The sequence below is a fragment of the Epinephelus moara genome, chromosome 24 (genome assembly GCF_006386435.1).
Source record: "Epinephelus moara isolate mb chromosome 24, YSFRI_EMoa_1.0, whole genome shotgun sequence".
Lineage (NCBI taxonomy): Eukaryota > Metazoa > Chordata > Actinopteri > Perciformes > Serranidae > Epinephelus > Epinephelus moara.
Genome location: NC_065529.1, coordinates 28183751 through 28199610, shown reverse-complemented (window position 1 = coordinate 28199610; position 15860 = coordinate 28183751). Strand labels below are relative to the sequence as shown.

The 15860-nt window shown below is 40.2% G+C and overlaps 1 protein-coding gene across 3 annotated transcripts; it reads left to right on the top strand.

Annotated features, from left to right (window-relative positions):
* The first annotated feature begins 1190 nt into the window (after positions 1-1190).
* LOC126386406 (aminoacylase-1A-like) lies at positions 1191-15249 on the top strand. Of its 3 annotated transcripts, none has more exons than XM_050038730.1 (15): positions 1191-1331; positions 1759-1905; positions 3954-4018; positions 4150-4254; positions 4350-4444; positions 4647-4723; positions 7112-7201; positions 8994-9050; positions 9156-9229; positions 11042-11091; positions 12394-12538; positions 12633-12701; positions 12782-12861; positions 14408-14468; positions 14602-15249. In XM_050038730.1, the coding sequence occupies exons 2-15, from the start codon at positions 1779-1781 to the stop codon at positions 14764-14766; spliced, it is 1260 nt and encodes a 419-aa protein (XP_049894687.1). In that variant the 5' UTR covers positions 1191-1331; positions 1759-1778; the 3' UTR covers positions 14767-15249. The 3 variants fall into 3 exon arrangements, with proteins under 3 accessions (XP_049894687.1, XP_049894688.1, XP_049894689.1); XM_050038731.1 differs by lacking the exon at positions 1191-1331 and adding an exon at positions 1374-1543; XM_050038732.1 differs by lacking the exon at positions 1191-1331 and adding an exon at positions 1541-1676.
* Positions 15250-15860: the final 611 nt, after the last annotated feature.

Genomic DNA, 15860 nt, shown 5'->3' with positions numbered 1-15860 from the left:
TGGCGCAGAACTGTGACACAAGAGCTGGAACAGATGAACCTGTCATGGGGAGAGGCCCAACGTGCTGCGAGGGACTGAATGCAATGGAGAGTGCTCATTGAAGCCTTATGTCCCATAGGGGACGAAGAGGAGTAAGTAAGTAAGTAAGTAAGTAAGTAAGTAAGTAAGCCATCTCTGCCAAGTCAGTCTGCAAAGAAACAAGGTTCACAACCTGATCAGATGTAATGGTTGAAACTTGTTTATGATTAATAATGATTGTAATTTGATATATCATAGGCATGTGACCAAATTTAGCAACAGTAACAAGATGAGATGCTGTTAATTAGGAAGTACTCATTTTAGGACATTGGGTCTTTATTGTTGTCTTGTTTGAGGACCTTTAAACTTTATTATGGTCAGACTGTCTCTACAGACAAAAGGACATTCCTTGCTTTAAATATGGAGCAAAGACATTTGATGCAGAGTTTCTAAATGAACAAATCGCAGACTTTTAGTTTTGTTTCATTATTTATTTATTATTTAAGTTTTTTCACAACAATGGTCAGATATTGAAATAAACAGTTTTATACTTTATTAAACACTGTGACTATTGAAAATAAACCCAACACCATGACGCACTAGGGTCCACTGCAGTGACTTATATGCATCAAACCCCATGCATGTACAAGAAAATAGGTTTTAAATAGCTGTCCAGTTTACCAACTGTATAACTCCTTAGATGTTACTTTTTAAGGGTCTCTTATCATAAAAGGATTGGCAAAATATTTCTGAGCTTCACATTTCCTAAATTCTGTCGGCCATCTTTGTTTTGGGAAATGTGTTTTGCACTTACAACACCTGGCCAGTGGGTGTCAGTGTATGGCATGACACACCAGGGTCCACTTCAGTGACTTAAAAGCAACTATAGCATCAAACCCATGCATATAGAAGAAGATGGGTTTGAAATAGCTGTCTGCTGTAGTGACCACTGTGTGTGAAAGGGTTAATTTATTTTTATGTGAATGCCTTAAAAATGTATAAAACATTTTTTAGCGTCTAATAATTATGCAAAATTATTTAAATTATTTCATTTAGGTGTTTGGAAACGAGTTCCCCCTTCAATAGTTAAAAAAATATGTATTTATTTTTCTAACAGTGTTGTTTCCTCTGTGTGTGTATGCGTATTGCCCCTCCCCCACCGTTACAGTCACCTTTCAGAGGAAACAGACTTCGACACAGCATCTGCGACATGTGTTTTATTTTGAAGGGCAGGAACCAGCCCAGTCAGCAGTGATCAGCTGACACAGCTCAACGTTACCTGACCAGCAAGTGGACAGCACCGGGAAAGTCCTGTGAGTATTAACTTTGGCTAAAATCATTAAATCAATGTTCGCTGTCGGTCGTCCTGTGACGTCGGTCCCTGTTTACCAGCAGCCTCAGCTAAGTGACTGACAAAGGGTCAGGACGCAGCCATAGGTCCTTTACTACTGAGGAGAGAGGATATCTGGCTACGAGGCTGGCTAGCTGTTGTAGCATTAACTGTGTCCTCATCGGCTTAAAGCAGGTAACACCGGCTAACGGTGCCGTGACAGGCTGCCGGCCTGTGGCAACTAGCGATCAGACAGCAGCTGTGACTGCAGCATGGCAGCGGTACAGGACATGATGTGCAGTTTGGGCTGGGTTTGATCAGACACACAGTATGTCTCACATGATGCTGGCATGTTAACTATCATGTTTGACTGTAATCTGTTTTAATGGTGTTAACCTGTGTGTCCTCAGAGGAGTGAATAAATCGCACCATGCTGCCTGACAAAGATGGTCCAGGTGTTGGAGGAGGACAGAGCTCTGCTGAGGGAGAGGATCCCTCTGTCAGTCTGTTCAGAGAGTACCTGCGGCTCAAAACTGTCCACCCAGAGCCTGACTATGGTGAGGTGTTCTCATTACAAGTCATTGATGTGTTAAGCCATGCCCTTTGGAGATGTCTCAGCTGGATTTTTGACATTTATTTAACTAAAACATTGGGGTCAGGACGAACAGCTGTTGGAATATGGCCAAAATGTTCCTGTTATTTTACTCCTCATATCACTTCACACAACTACGATTATTTTATTTTTTTTAAAGTAAAAATGTTTAAAAGTAAAAAGTGTGAAATGTAATTGCCTGTAACCCTCCTATCATTTTATGTTCTATGATATTTCAAAGTCCAGCTCTTATCTGTGTCAGTTAGACATTAAATCATCTCAGTTATTTATCTTGAGGAGAAAGCTGAGGTGCTGACCCAGGCTCTCACTTCACTGGTCAAGCAAAGCAGAAAAAAGTGTGACCCTGACCTAAAGAAAGGGATTGGGTGATATTTCTGGACTATTTCTGGGGTCTGCCTTACATCTGGAAAAGTTGGTCAACCAGAGCATGTCTGTAGCACTGCCATGCTTCATTTATGATGGTATGTTGTGACATATTTTACTTTTATTGAAGAATTGCAGCTCCTGCAATTTGAATATTGCACTTTGCAATATTGTGATTTTGATAATAATTCAATCAACTGTGCAGCCTTAGTTCAGACTCATTATTAGGACCTTGCATGAGAGGTGAAGACCCTCATGTTCTGGTGTCTCCCATGGGAACTAGTTCTGAAAAAATATGTACAGTAGTCAACAGCATGAGACAAATAATTTGTTGATCCTGTTTGAATGGTGCCGTGAATTACAAATATGATGTTATCAGTTAAAAAGATAATTTTGCAAGTCAAGGAAGTCACAGTTTGTCGTAGGTTTATTGTAGAACTATTTAGTTTTGTGTTGTCGTGCACAAGATACATCACCTACACCAGCTAGTTACATGATTAACTTAGTATGTTCCATGCACAGTTGTACTGCTATAACTGATGTGTTTTATCAAGCAACTACTGGTCTTTTTATCAGCTGGGAAGCAAAAAAAAAAAATCATATAAGTACATCTCAGTGTTGCGTCAAAGACTGTTTCCACGCTTGTATATGTTCCTCCCTACCTTAACCTGAACCAAACCCTTAGCCCTAACCACTGAGCGAGGTACTAAGCAATAACAGGGGGTTGACACTATTCGACAGGAACACATTTCAGTACAAACACAGGCATCGTAGCTTCAGCAAGAGAGGAAGGTATTACCCGTTGTTCATCAACATCTCACTGTGGCTGTTTCTGCTTTCACTTTCCTCCCTGCTGTATTATTGCTTTTACCAAATAAAGGCTGTTAACAAAGTTCCGCTAATTCAGTAATAACACATTTCATTTCCTATAGATCCTTCACAATAAAAGTCCCCCTTTATTTTTTTTATGTAAAAACTTTGTTGTGAATCAGCAAAATAAAGAAATGTTGAGTTTTTGAGCAGCAACTTATAACACAACTTATAATACGGCTGATAGCGAACATGCAACAGTAAAATTAAACAATTTTGTAAACTAAACTCCAAACTACAGAGATTCAGTCAGAAGCTACACACGTACTGAGAGCTGGACACACAGAGACTTTTAAAAACGCCTTTCTCTCTGATCTCCTGCAGACAGAGGTGATAAGAGTCTCGCACACACACTTCTTTGGAGGGGAGAAGGGGGTTTGTCGGGGCTGTGGTCAGTAAGCCTTTGAGAAGGTCCATCTCCAGCCCAGCTTAGCATGGCACAGCACATCTAAACTGACAATGGAAACAAAAATTGGGGCAGCATGACTTTACTCCCCAAGAGTGACAATGGAAAAAGGATGTATGATGTTACTAACACGACTTGTGTAGTTGCTATAATGACTTATTTTCACAGCCTTATACTTCTACAGTTTTACCACAAACTGCAACTTTCTTGACTTGCAAAACTACATTTGTGTAATTCATGGCACAATTCAAATGGTATCAAAAAGCAGAAATTCTGATTGTCTATTGTTTTGTGAACTTTTAGATAATTAAACTTTAAACAAATTTTTCTGCTACCTGTTGATTCACTTCTAGATGCTGCTCTTCGCTTCCTGGACAGAATAGCTGAGGAGCTTGGGCTGCCCATGAGAAAGATTGAGGTGTGTCAGTGATGATATCATAAATCATGTAGCCAGCATTTATGTACAAGCTGTAAATACAGTACAGAGATTATTAATACCTCCTCTGAAAGGAAACGCTGGGTCTTATCTGTCATTCCCTCTCCCTGTAGATATGCCCGGGCAGAGTCGTGTCGATCATGACATGGGAAGGAACGAACACAACCTTGAAATCCATCTTACTGAACTCCCACACAGATGTTGTACCTGTTTTTCAGGTATGGCCTCTGTCTCTGTTTGTGGCGTTACAAACCTGTAATAATCTGTGACGGACATGAAAAAAAAATAGATTTGATATCAATCTCTTCTCCAGGAACATTGGAAATACGATGCTTTCAGTGCTTTCAAAGATGCAGAGGGCAACATTTATGCCCGGGGATCACAGGACATGAAATGTGTAACTATACAGTGGGTATAAACTGCATTAATGACTTGTTTTATTACACAGGATTTGTACTCTAGTTTAGTGTTGTTGTGATCTTCACTTTAAATTATGTTGTATAAGAAACACCTGTTTTAACACCCACCCACTCAGCCTGTATACTGTCAGTTCAGACTCCATTTCTTATTCCTGTCACAACTCTGACGTTTTTTCTTTTGTTCTTTGCAGGTACATCCAGGCAGTCAGAAGACTGAAGGCAGAGGGACGGAAACTGATGCGCACTGTGCACTTAATGTTTGTTCCTGGTAAACATCTGATTCTTTCCCTCCTCTATGTATAGTTTGTTGTCAGAACATCTACACACTCTTGATGCACCTGCACGGGTGTTTTCACTTATTTTTCCAGACTTAGAAAACACAGTGGAGGCGTGTTCAGACTTTTCTTAACTGACACCATCCTCACTCACCTGGTAGCTTTTTTTTACGCCTGTTAATGTGTGTCCGGTTATTCAGAGAAACTGCCATGCAGGCAGCACCAAAGAAGGATGTCGTTTCATGGTTCTGATGTGGGTATGGGGTTGCAACGGTTTAAGATTTTCACGGTACGATAACCGTCTTGGGAAACATCAACTAACTATTAACTTTTCTATCACAGTATACCTTAAAACCGTTATATGTTATATGTCTGTTTACTCCTCGTCCTTCACCATTAGATCAGGAGGAGGACGAGGGAGAGATGAATTAGGCCTCTGCCAAATTTTTTTGGAAATGAAATCAAAGGTTTTGCCTACTGATATCCAAACACACGTGCTACCTCTCTCTCAGTGACAGCTTACCGGCTCCAAACTGTAGTTGGGAACATGCTGGCTTATCAACATTAAATTAGCTTGGCTCGTTATTAGCTGCTAACTAGCTTCTAGCGGTCCGGACCACTCTGCAGAAGGAAGGATGGTGAGGCGTTCGGGTGCCGTTCACGAACATCAGCTTTATTGCAGTCTTCACCACACAACGACAAACATGGGCTTTTCATGATGTCTAACAGTAGCCCTGAGCTCATGTAGACACTTAACTCTGCTGACTGTCATCAGCACTTGCTGCATGCGTCTTCACCATGACACCCCGAGAGAGCTGCTTCCCTCAATACACACTATAAAGCACACGTCATAACCTCACAGGTTACCCACAAGGCCACTGCCCTTAAAGGGGAAAAAGGGGGTGAGCTGGTAACTCACATCTCTTCCTGTCTCTCTCAATATTGCTCTGTTAGCTACTACAATTCACAAATGGTGAGGTGCAGTTTTATATGGCCGATGTGGCTAGCTTGTTGCCCAAGGGCTCATTTGATTGTAGTATCTTTTGTAAACAAAAAATATTCCGGGTACAGGATTTTATTTACATACATTTACCAAATAGCTGAAGATAAATTCTCACTTTTACACGTCTTTACACAGACACAGGATTAAAATTGGACATTTTTCATTTCATGGGGACTTAAACCAAGATTTTGTGGCATGGCTGAAGTTTTTCAATCTCAGCACAATAGGAATCAAGGCAATGGAATCCCACATAGAGAGTGAAAAACCCACCAGGAAATGCCAGGTATACACTTGGGAAGTTTGTTTTAAGTTTTATTTCAAGAGAAACAGTGGAGCATTGTTTCCATTGGCTGACCAAGCACTTCTGCTCAGACAAAGTTTCACAAAGGTGAACTCTGGTTGGTCATTACATCGAAACAGGGATTGCTTGCTTGCTTGCCCCATGTTACATATTGGCAAGGGTGGCAATTTCTAACAGTGGGGTAATTGCACTGACTCTCTGTTATCTGATAGTCAAACAGTGACTCTGTCTGCACAAGCACCATTTAGACTGGAAACCACAACTGGCACAAACCAGCACTGTTGGGTTTTAGAGTGCGTCATAGAAATAGAATGAGAGTAGAGCGGGTATTGAACTGTTTGCCGTGGTCATTTGACTAGTTCTAAAGAAAAAGGTGCTTGTTAGTTATCATGGTGAGTAGTGGGGGTCCTGTAAGTGCTTCACACTCTAATTTGAGAACTCCATTTTGGCCTTCCATACACACTAAACTGGCATTTTCCTTTTGTCTGTCTCTTGTTAACACTCATCATGTAGCCTGGGCCTTTAGGTACTGTCATAATGATCAACCTCTGTGTGTCCTGGTGTGCTCCAATCACCAATAGCTGTCTCCTCTGAGCACATCCACCATCACTTTCTCTTCCAACGATAGCAAAGGCATGACCCACCCTACTCTCCCTCTGATTGGCTAGTACGTGTTGTACTTGGCTAGTACTTGTTCGTTGGTTAGGTTTAGGCAGGAGGAGTGAGATTGGTCAGGGTTAGGGTAAGAATGTCAGGGTGGGTCATGCCTTCACCACCCTAGGAAACGCAAACTTGTGTCAGGGAGATGAAAGATGACGAGTCTCTGCATGTTTCTTTGTGTCTCTGTCAAAAAATGATCCAGGTATCAAAGTATTATTTCCTTTAAACATTAGTTCCACATCACATTTCCCTCTCTGGTCAAGCACGCCCCACCTGCCTCTGCGCCCCCCCAGGTGAAGCGTGTCAAATAGATTCAGAAAGAGTTAAACTGCATATCTGTATCCTAACCAAGTATGAGCATTTTGGCAAATGAAAATGTGACATAAACATCGAAAAATTATTTTTCTTTCTTTTCAGATGAAGAAGTCGGAGGTCACAAGGGAATGGAAACATTTGTGAACCATGCTGAGTTCCATAAATTAAACATTGGCTTTGCACTTGATGAAGGTAAATATATAACTGTTTGCAACATCTTCTTTTAAATGTTATGAATACCTGAACACTGAAGGTCACTCAGTTACTCAATAAGTTAAAACCAGGGCCAGTTGTTGAGTTTGCACCACGGCCAAGAGAAGTTCAGTTCAGGTTTTCTGTTTGAAATTGTGTGTCTTGGCACCTCAAACTTTCCTGCCAGTAGAGCAATTATCACTCTAGGTCATTGTGTAAGATACAGCTAAATAAACTGCAGGTTACCATAGCAACAACACATTTGCTTCATGCTACATTATCATTAGGTCCCTGACTACAACTTTAGAAAGTTAATTCCATTTATATTCATCCTCCACTATCTGGTTTAATGTCCTTCAAGCTCAAAGGAAGGACTGAGTGAAGGAAACATCGCTTTATTTTGTGGCATTCTTAATGTTTCTTTTATTTCCATATGAAGGTCATCTTGTCTTTCATTTGTGTTACTAATCTGACTATAAAATCTGTCTGTCTGTCTGTGTCCTTCACATATATATACAACCATCCATCTGATCTACTTCACACTTGGTGGGTGTGTTGGTGTGGACCCAAGAATGTGGTGTGATTTGGACATGTGACATGTTCAATATTAATATACTTTGAGTAAACAAGTAAACAGCACACTGTGGCTTTGTGCAGCAGCAGGGGCGGGGCTTCAGGGCTTTGTGGAGTGTTGCACATATCTCGCTAAGTGTATTTCATCAGTGTTTCTGACCATGAGTAGCCACAACTTGGGTGTTTTTTTTTCCACATATTAACCTGTAACAGTAATACAACAAACAGTAAAATAACTTTGCTAATGCCCCCATGTTCTACGTTATAACTGCAGTGGTTATGCAAGTGTGGTATTTTGTACTTTAACTTAAGGATGTGAATGTTTCCTCCACCACCAAATATGAATTATGGGCTCATACATGTGGCACAGTGTTGCCACCTTAGCGACTTTTCAGACCCTTTTGGAGACTTGTTGTTTAAAATAAACTCAGTCAGCGGCTCCTCTGGCAGCACCACAGCGTCTCTCCCTCCCTCTGCTCTCTTGCCGTGTGCATGCAGGCAGCAGTGAGTTACTGTGGTGTATAGTTTGCAGCTTTCTCGAGAATTGCTCATCCAAACATCTTTACATTTGACACCTTTATTCCATAAGTTACATGGCTGATGCTTGAAATGTTTGAGTTGGCTACAGTGTGACGTCTCTGGTCTTTCCAGTCTCTCTTTATTCACCTGTTGATGAATGTGGTGAGCGACAGAGAGGTGAAGGTATGCTAGACACTCCACCCCCACTGCTGCACAGAGCGCTGTTCACTTGTTCATTGAAAGTTTATTGATACTGAACATTTTTCATGCACCAAATTGCACCAAATTTGACACTGCACTTCCCTGGGTCCCTAGCAATACACCTGCCACATGTGAAGTAGATCGGAGGAAAGGTTCTCCAGATATGGAAAGGACACCCTCACACACAGACAGAGATTCCTTGCTTTATAGTTAGATGACTTTGAAACAGTTTATTAAAATTTTTAGTCAGATATCGGGTGTGTGGTTGTCATTGATGTCAAAGTCTGACAACCAGATATTTAGGTATTACTCACTGTGCCAAATTACCTTTATTGATTTTGAAGCCAATGGCAAATATGTGCTGAAATTCAGTCCCTGATGTGTAGTTGCTAATATTTAGATCATCTACTTTTGTCCTTTTGCCCAACTGTTTTTATAATAATCTTTATCCACTTGACTAATGCTAAAAGTGTTTTATTTGTCTGCCTGTGTTCTGTAGGTCTAGCCAACCCCGGCGAGGCCTTCACTGTGTTTTATGGAGAGAGGAACCCCTGGTGTGAGTATAACAGAGTAAAAGACTTTCACCATCTTATCAGATTCAGGATTTTTGAGGAATGATAAAGTTAATGTTAAATCAAGCAGAAATATTTCTTCTCTCCAGGGATTACAGTCCACTGCCCGGGCAGCCCAGGTCATGGGTCTAGGTTTGTGGAGAACACAGCTGCTGAGAAGATGGTAAGTGTCAATGTTGTGTTAACTAGCTAATAAAATTGTTTAATCATAAAAGGACTAAGGGACTGTCGCTGTGGTTACATGGACAATATATCTACAACCAGATTAAATGATAGTTCAATGGTGTTCATTATGTGTTTAGTTTATGATAATGACTTTAGTGTTCTTTTATCTCGGAAACTTCCGCCGAAACATGTCAAGGTATGTAATATCCTAAAGTCACTGAAGTCATTATCAGATTAAATGATTCCAATTAGTTCCCAACTTAACAGGGTATATGGATGCTGAATAAAGTGATCTAATGAGATCTTAAGGGTTTTTTTTCCAACCTTATGGAGAAAATTAAATTAATTCAGTACATAAAGTATAGAGGGAGAAGAAGTGATTCTACTTGTTAATACAATTTGGTAGTAAGTAATGTAAGTGTAACCAAGGTTATTATCTGCGGTTACAATTTACAGATGTTCCCTAAATGTCTCTTATGTAGGCTACTGCTACAGGTAGTGATACAGGTAATTGTTATTTCCAGCAAGTCCACATGTAGCCTGTAGCATCATTGTTACATAAGGCTACTGTTTCAAAATCAAAGAATGCAATTACTACGTTCTCACACTTAAGAACAGAGCACTAGCTGAGCACTAAATATATTTTGAATTTATGAACGATTCTCTGTCAAATTCAGCAGAGGGAGGCGCATAGAAACAGCTGTTGTTACCTTCGCATGGGGCAAACATGCACAGAGAGGATATATTTCTTTCAACCAGAGAGAAACAATCAGATTAAATGTTTACATGGTTAATAGGCGCTAATATTTTCCTTTTTAAACTGATTATCAAAAGTTTACACCACCCCTCTCAACCTGTTTGAAAATTCCCTCTAATTGGTCCAGTCTCTTCCAACTGAGGTGGTTATATGAGACATTTTTATTCTGATTGGGCCATTGTTCTGATTATTAGAGGGGTATTAAGCTGAAAACACACCAGCGCTGCCGCAGCATGCGTCAAGTGCTGCCCCTAGCCCACACTGGACAAGTTGTGCTACAACTACACACAAAGTTATCACTACTTTTACTGAAAGATCTGTAAGTCAGTGAAGATTCTTGAGTCATCCAGGTCAAGGTAATCATAAGTGCTATATCGTAGGCAACTGGACTAGCTTGAGTCTCTTGAAGACATTTCGCCTCTCATCCAAGAAGCCTCTTCAGTTCTGAAGAAGAACTGAAGAGGCTTCTTGGTCCTTAAGAAACTCAAGCAAGTCCAGTTGCCTATGAAACAGCACTTATGAAGTGAAAGATCTGTACTTCCTCTACCTATGCATTAGCTTAAAATTGTGTGGAGAGCCCCTAATTAAACTTAATTTCTCACCTGATCTGCCAATCTCCAGAGATGTGACTCGCCAGGCAATATTTTTTTGGCCATTGTCTTAATTACAAGGGATTGTGGGTTATTTAGCTCAGGATATTTCTCAACCTCAACAGCGAGTCTTTCCTCATCTATTCTTTATTACACATGAGACACAGCAACAGCTACAGAGCTCTCCTTGTACTTAAATGGTGAGGAAAGGAGTCGAGCTGCCATAGAAGCAGAGAAAAAGAGCTACTACGGGAGCTGGTATGTACAAGCAGAGAGTGAGTGGGGAAAAGTGCACGTCAAGGAGCTCAAGCGCACATCTTGCCACTGCTGGTGTGTGGTTGCACATTGAAAATAATAGGGGCATATCTTTAGACACTCTGCGTTCACTGCCAGTGTGTTTTGGCCTTTATTGTCCATGTAATTACACCTAGTGTCAGTGACCATTCTGCCTTATCTTTCCCAGCGCCAAGTCATTAACTCCTTCCTGGACTTCAGAGAGAAGGAGAAGCACAGGTGAGATTGAACTTGATTTATTATGTAATGTATGTGGCAAGACAGATTGTCTCATTAATACACGCTTTGGGGTAAGCTTGAGCTGATACATTTTAATCACAGCATATTTATAACACAACACTTGATCTGCTTTGTGCAGTTCTTCTCCAAATGTGAGCTTTAAGGTCTGATTCTCTGCAGGAAGTCTCAGTATGAAAGTCCTCTCTATGCTCCTTTTGTACTGCAGATTCAAATAAAATGCTGAAAGCATCTCTTAAGGGCTGTAAAAATGACATTTTTGACTATTCCAACTGTGCAAGAGTTGCTCCTAATGGCTCGTGTGCCTGTTTATGGCTCACTCCTCCAAGGTAATGCTACTGAGATGTTTTAATGAACCATGTGTAACAGTAAAAATGTCACATTCATGTTCCAAGATGACGATTGTAAGCAGCTCTGATTTATGGGCCGCCCTGTCGAGGCAATCATCTGCCACCTGCGCTAAAACCCATTTAACAGAATAATGACAAAAAATAAAGTGACACTTGTGAAATACTGACGTTCTTATGCAGGTTGTGTGTTAGATGTTTGCCCGTATTTTTGCAGATGGTCCACAAATCCTCAGATATTGCAGAGCTGGGATTTGAAGTAATTAGTCTTTTACGGCACAGGGCCATGTGGATGATCTTGTAATTCTGCATGTTAATGCCTTTTTTTTTTTTAAACAAGGCTTTAATTTCTTTGTAGTTTAAGTAGTACTTTCAAGGAAGCCCCCTTCGAAAATGTGAGCACAACTTACTTATTTCTAGCTAAAATGACAGTTTAATCTCTCTCAAGTTTCCCCGACACATATGTCATGGAACTTATATGTACACTTTTATCTCTCCCAGAAAGGGGAAATTCTTGTGTTCTTTGTCTCCGACTTGTGTCATGTGTATATAACCTGCTGTCGAAAAAAATAAATGACAGTTTTAGAACATTTCCTCTATATTCCCTCTGATTAATACCAAATTACATTGACATAATTCTCTTCAGGAAAATGTCAAGGTAATTATTACAAAAATTATGGATGTGTAAAGAAATTATAAGAAATGTCATGTTTTGGCTCCTGGTCATTTTAAAGGGGTGCTAATGTGCATAATGTGTTGTGCTGTTTGTTACAAAGAAAACCGATTTGATGTAGATCTCTCTGATTAAAAGTTTATTTTTAGTGCAAAAATGCAATTCTACTTTAGATTCAATTACAGTGTAATTGCATTGTAATCACCGTGATGTCACTATTACGGTGTGCATGTGTGTGTGTGTGTGTGTGTGTGTGTATTTCAGGCTAAATACCAGTGAGTGTTTCACCCTCGGTGATGTCACCACAGTGAATATGACCATGGTCAAAGGAGGCGTGGCCTACAACGTCATCCCAGCTGAAATGGACGTCAGCTTTGATCTAAGAATACCACCCACAGTTAATCTACAGGTGTGTCTGTGTGAGTGTGAATATGTGTCTGCAGATGAGTTTGTGTACATCTGTGGACTTTAAACTCACCTCTAAATTATTGTTATCCCACCAGGACTTTGAAAGACAGATCAAGGAGTGGTGTAAAGAAGCAGGAGAAAACGTCACTTATGAGTTTGCTCAGGTCAGTGCGCTCAAACTCAGTATTAAAGGAGCTGTTGCTTTGTTCCTGTTGTCAAATGATTTAAATCTCTTCCTTTGCAGAAACATATGAACCAGCACGTGACTTCTACAGCGGAGAATGATCCTTGGTGGAGCGCCTTCAGTGCAGCCTGCGAAGCAATGTGAGTACGCTGCACACACTAATGCATAATCTATATGCTGTTTTCTTTTGCATGTGAGAGTGCAGAGGCAAATACAAGGCAGTCTGATGTTGTGTAAATATATTTTTCTATTGGCACTACTCACTGGATAAAAAGCAAGTAAGAGCTACAATATATTGTGATAATTTAACCACAGTTATAGCTCTATCTACACCATTGTATCTAATTCAAATGAAGGTGAAATGAGTTTAGATTTTATTGTCCTCAGACAGTGTGTGTTTGCTGTTTCTGTTGAGCCTTGCTGATTAATTTTACTGTCCAAGAACCAGAAACTGTAAATCTATTTACAGTAGATTAGCAATCTAACACCCAGATTTCTCAATAAAATCTTTGTCTACTGATCTGATAAATCATAAAATAAGAATTGTATCCTCTATATTCTCTTACACAACCCTAATAATGCATTCAATGTTTCACATCTCAACTGCAAATATTCACACAGCTCCCACAGTCCTCTTCTCTTGTTCAGAACTGACTTGTCTGTCCTGTCGAGCTACTTGTCTCAGCATTGTAAGGAAAACTGATTTTCCTTTTTCATTTACTGTGTATTCTACTGGAAATAAATATAGGACCTAAAATAGAGGTCCTGCTATAGGGTCGCAACAAAGACCCTTCATTACGTCGGCTTTGCTTTTTTATACAGAACCAAATAACGCTGGCATCATGCCACCCCAGTGTGTGATTTCAGACACCATGCTGGAGTTCTGGAAGAAAGAAATATGTGATAAGTGTGACATGCAACACAAAAGCATCAGCCTCTAGTGTGACACATAACATACCCATCAGCAGCGCTTTATAAGATAAGATAAAATATTCCTTTAACCGCCCCTCAGTGGGGAAATTTGCCACATTACAGCAGCAAAGGGACAGTGCAAACAGGAAGCAGCAGCAGAAAAAAAATAAAACACAAAGCAGTACGTAAATAAGTAAAATAAATATAAGCCATATATATTATAAACCATAACTATGGCAAAACATGACAACAATAACCGTTTACTGTCTCTGTTATATGGCGGTTGTTCTCATCCTCTGCTCAGAGAGTATGGAGCTCCCAGACTTCATTGTCTCCGTAATTTGCCGAAATTTCAGCTGCTGTTCTTCTTTGAGTTAGCTGCTAACTGCTGCTAGCTGCTTTTTAAATCTCCTGGTGGTGGGTCACACCTGTCAAAGCATCATTCCCGTCCCATTCTATTTGCTGCCCCTTTTACATAGACATCGATTCGACACTATAACTACCTCCACTGTCTGCTAAAAGGCGAGACATCTCTGTCCCCCCATCCCAAGACTGTAACTTTTATACAGAACAGCGAGGTGTAATAACAGTGCAACATTCCCATCTCAAAAGAGGCAGTGTAAAAGACTGTCTTAACCCAAGCTGTAACACTTTTAGGACATGTTTTGAAATGTTGATCCAGATAACTGTAGCTGACAAAACCTTGAAGGTACTGTAGGACTGTCCTCAATTTGTCCTTTTATCATAAAAACATCATCAATGTCTCCACTGTAGGAACATGACTCTGGAAAAGGAGATATTTCCAGCGGCCACAGACAGCCGATTTATCCGAGCGGTGAGTATAAGAACTGATAGAAGGGACAATAAGGGAAAAAGTCATTCAATTTGACTTCCATGACATTGTCAGGCAAAAGCTATTCCACCCCTCCAGTTCTGTGCCTGGTAATAGGTTTATCTGTTGAACCTAGGTGGGTATCCCTGCTATCGGCTTTTCCCCAATGAACCGGACGCCAATCCTGCTGCACGATCACAACGAGTACCTGAATGAGCAAGTCTTCCTGAAAGGCATCAGCGTGTTCGAGAGGCTCATCCCGACTCTAGCGAGTGTTCCTGCCTGTCCTGATGAGGCTTAGACGAGTCTTCATTTTAATCCTCTCTAAAAATGTGTTTCACTGATGATCTGAGAATTTAACTTGAAAATTTTACAGAGATTACCAAAGAATTACAACGTGTATATCTTAGCCAAACTGAGCACTTAGCCTTTGGTACTATTGATTTAATTTTTTTTATAATTCTCAGGATATATAGCCGCAGTAAGCTTTGCATTACTCAGTATTGCAGTTTTTAAACAACACACTTACTGTATGTCAGCATTGTTGATTGAGTGTGCCTGTGTGTATGCAGTCTTAAAGATATATCACCTATTGTGTAATCAGTGTTTTCCATCAGTATGGAAAAAAAATCAACTTACTAAAATGTGAAGACGACTTTGATTAACTTCGATAAACCGTCATTTAATTGCCACTTTTTAAATTAAGCTTGATTTTAAAAAATGTGATTCCACAGATATAATTTTATTTAATAAACTGGAATTGAATAAATATATTTGTTCATTACTTTCATGGTGATATTTTCTTGTACACAACTTATAGATCCGTGTCTGATGCCACACTGACGTGCGATTTTAAACATCAGTGAATGAGCGGCAGAATTAGAGAGCCATGTTATGAAGGAAGACTTCTGACTGCCTATGGCAAAGGCGTTTAACCTCCAGACAACCATCTGCTTCAAGGACAGGCAATAAAATTTAACATAACTGCATCAATAAAAATGTCCAAACATCAGTTAAAGCAGTGAATCTATCAGTGCAGCCTTCAAATGATCGCAAATTACTGTTGGGTACTGTGTTTGAAGGTTGTGATGGAGAGTCCAGCCTACACACCACAATGAGTGTCAGTAATAATGTGCTGAATGCATTTTGGCTCAGCTGTTGCCAATGAGCAGGTCTGAATTAAAGCTGCACAAAGGGTCCTGAAGCTCTGATTCCCAACCTGGGGGTCCTGACCCTGTGAGAGGCCACTGAAGCTTCACAGGAGGTCGCAAGGCCTTCTTGAGTTAGGAGGTGTAAGACAACTTTTAAAATGTATATGTAGATATTATGGATGTAATGGTTCGCAAAATTCATGGTTTGGTTCCATACAGTAGTGTCATGGTTTCTGTATGTTTT

What these genes read in the sequence shown, in the direction of transcription:
- LOC126386406 (XM_050038730.1), top strand. Translation starts at nt 1,779, where the DNA reads ATGCTGCCTGACAAAGATGGTCCAGGTGTTGGAGGAGGACAGAGCTCT. An exon ending in CACCCACAGTTAATCTACAG is followed by an intron (nt 12,539 to 12,632) that starts GTGTGTCTGTGT and finishes TTATCCCACCAG; the next exon opens with GACTTTGAAAGACAGATCAA. An exon ending in TCACTTATGAGTTTGCTCAG is followed by an intron (nt 12,702 to 12,781) that starts GTCAGTGCGCTC and finishes CTTCCTTTGCAG; the next exon opens with AAACATATGAACCAGCACGT.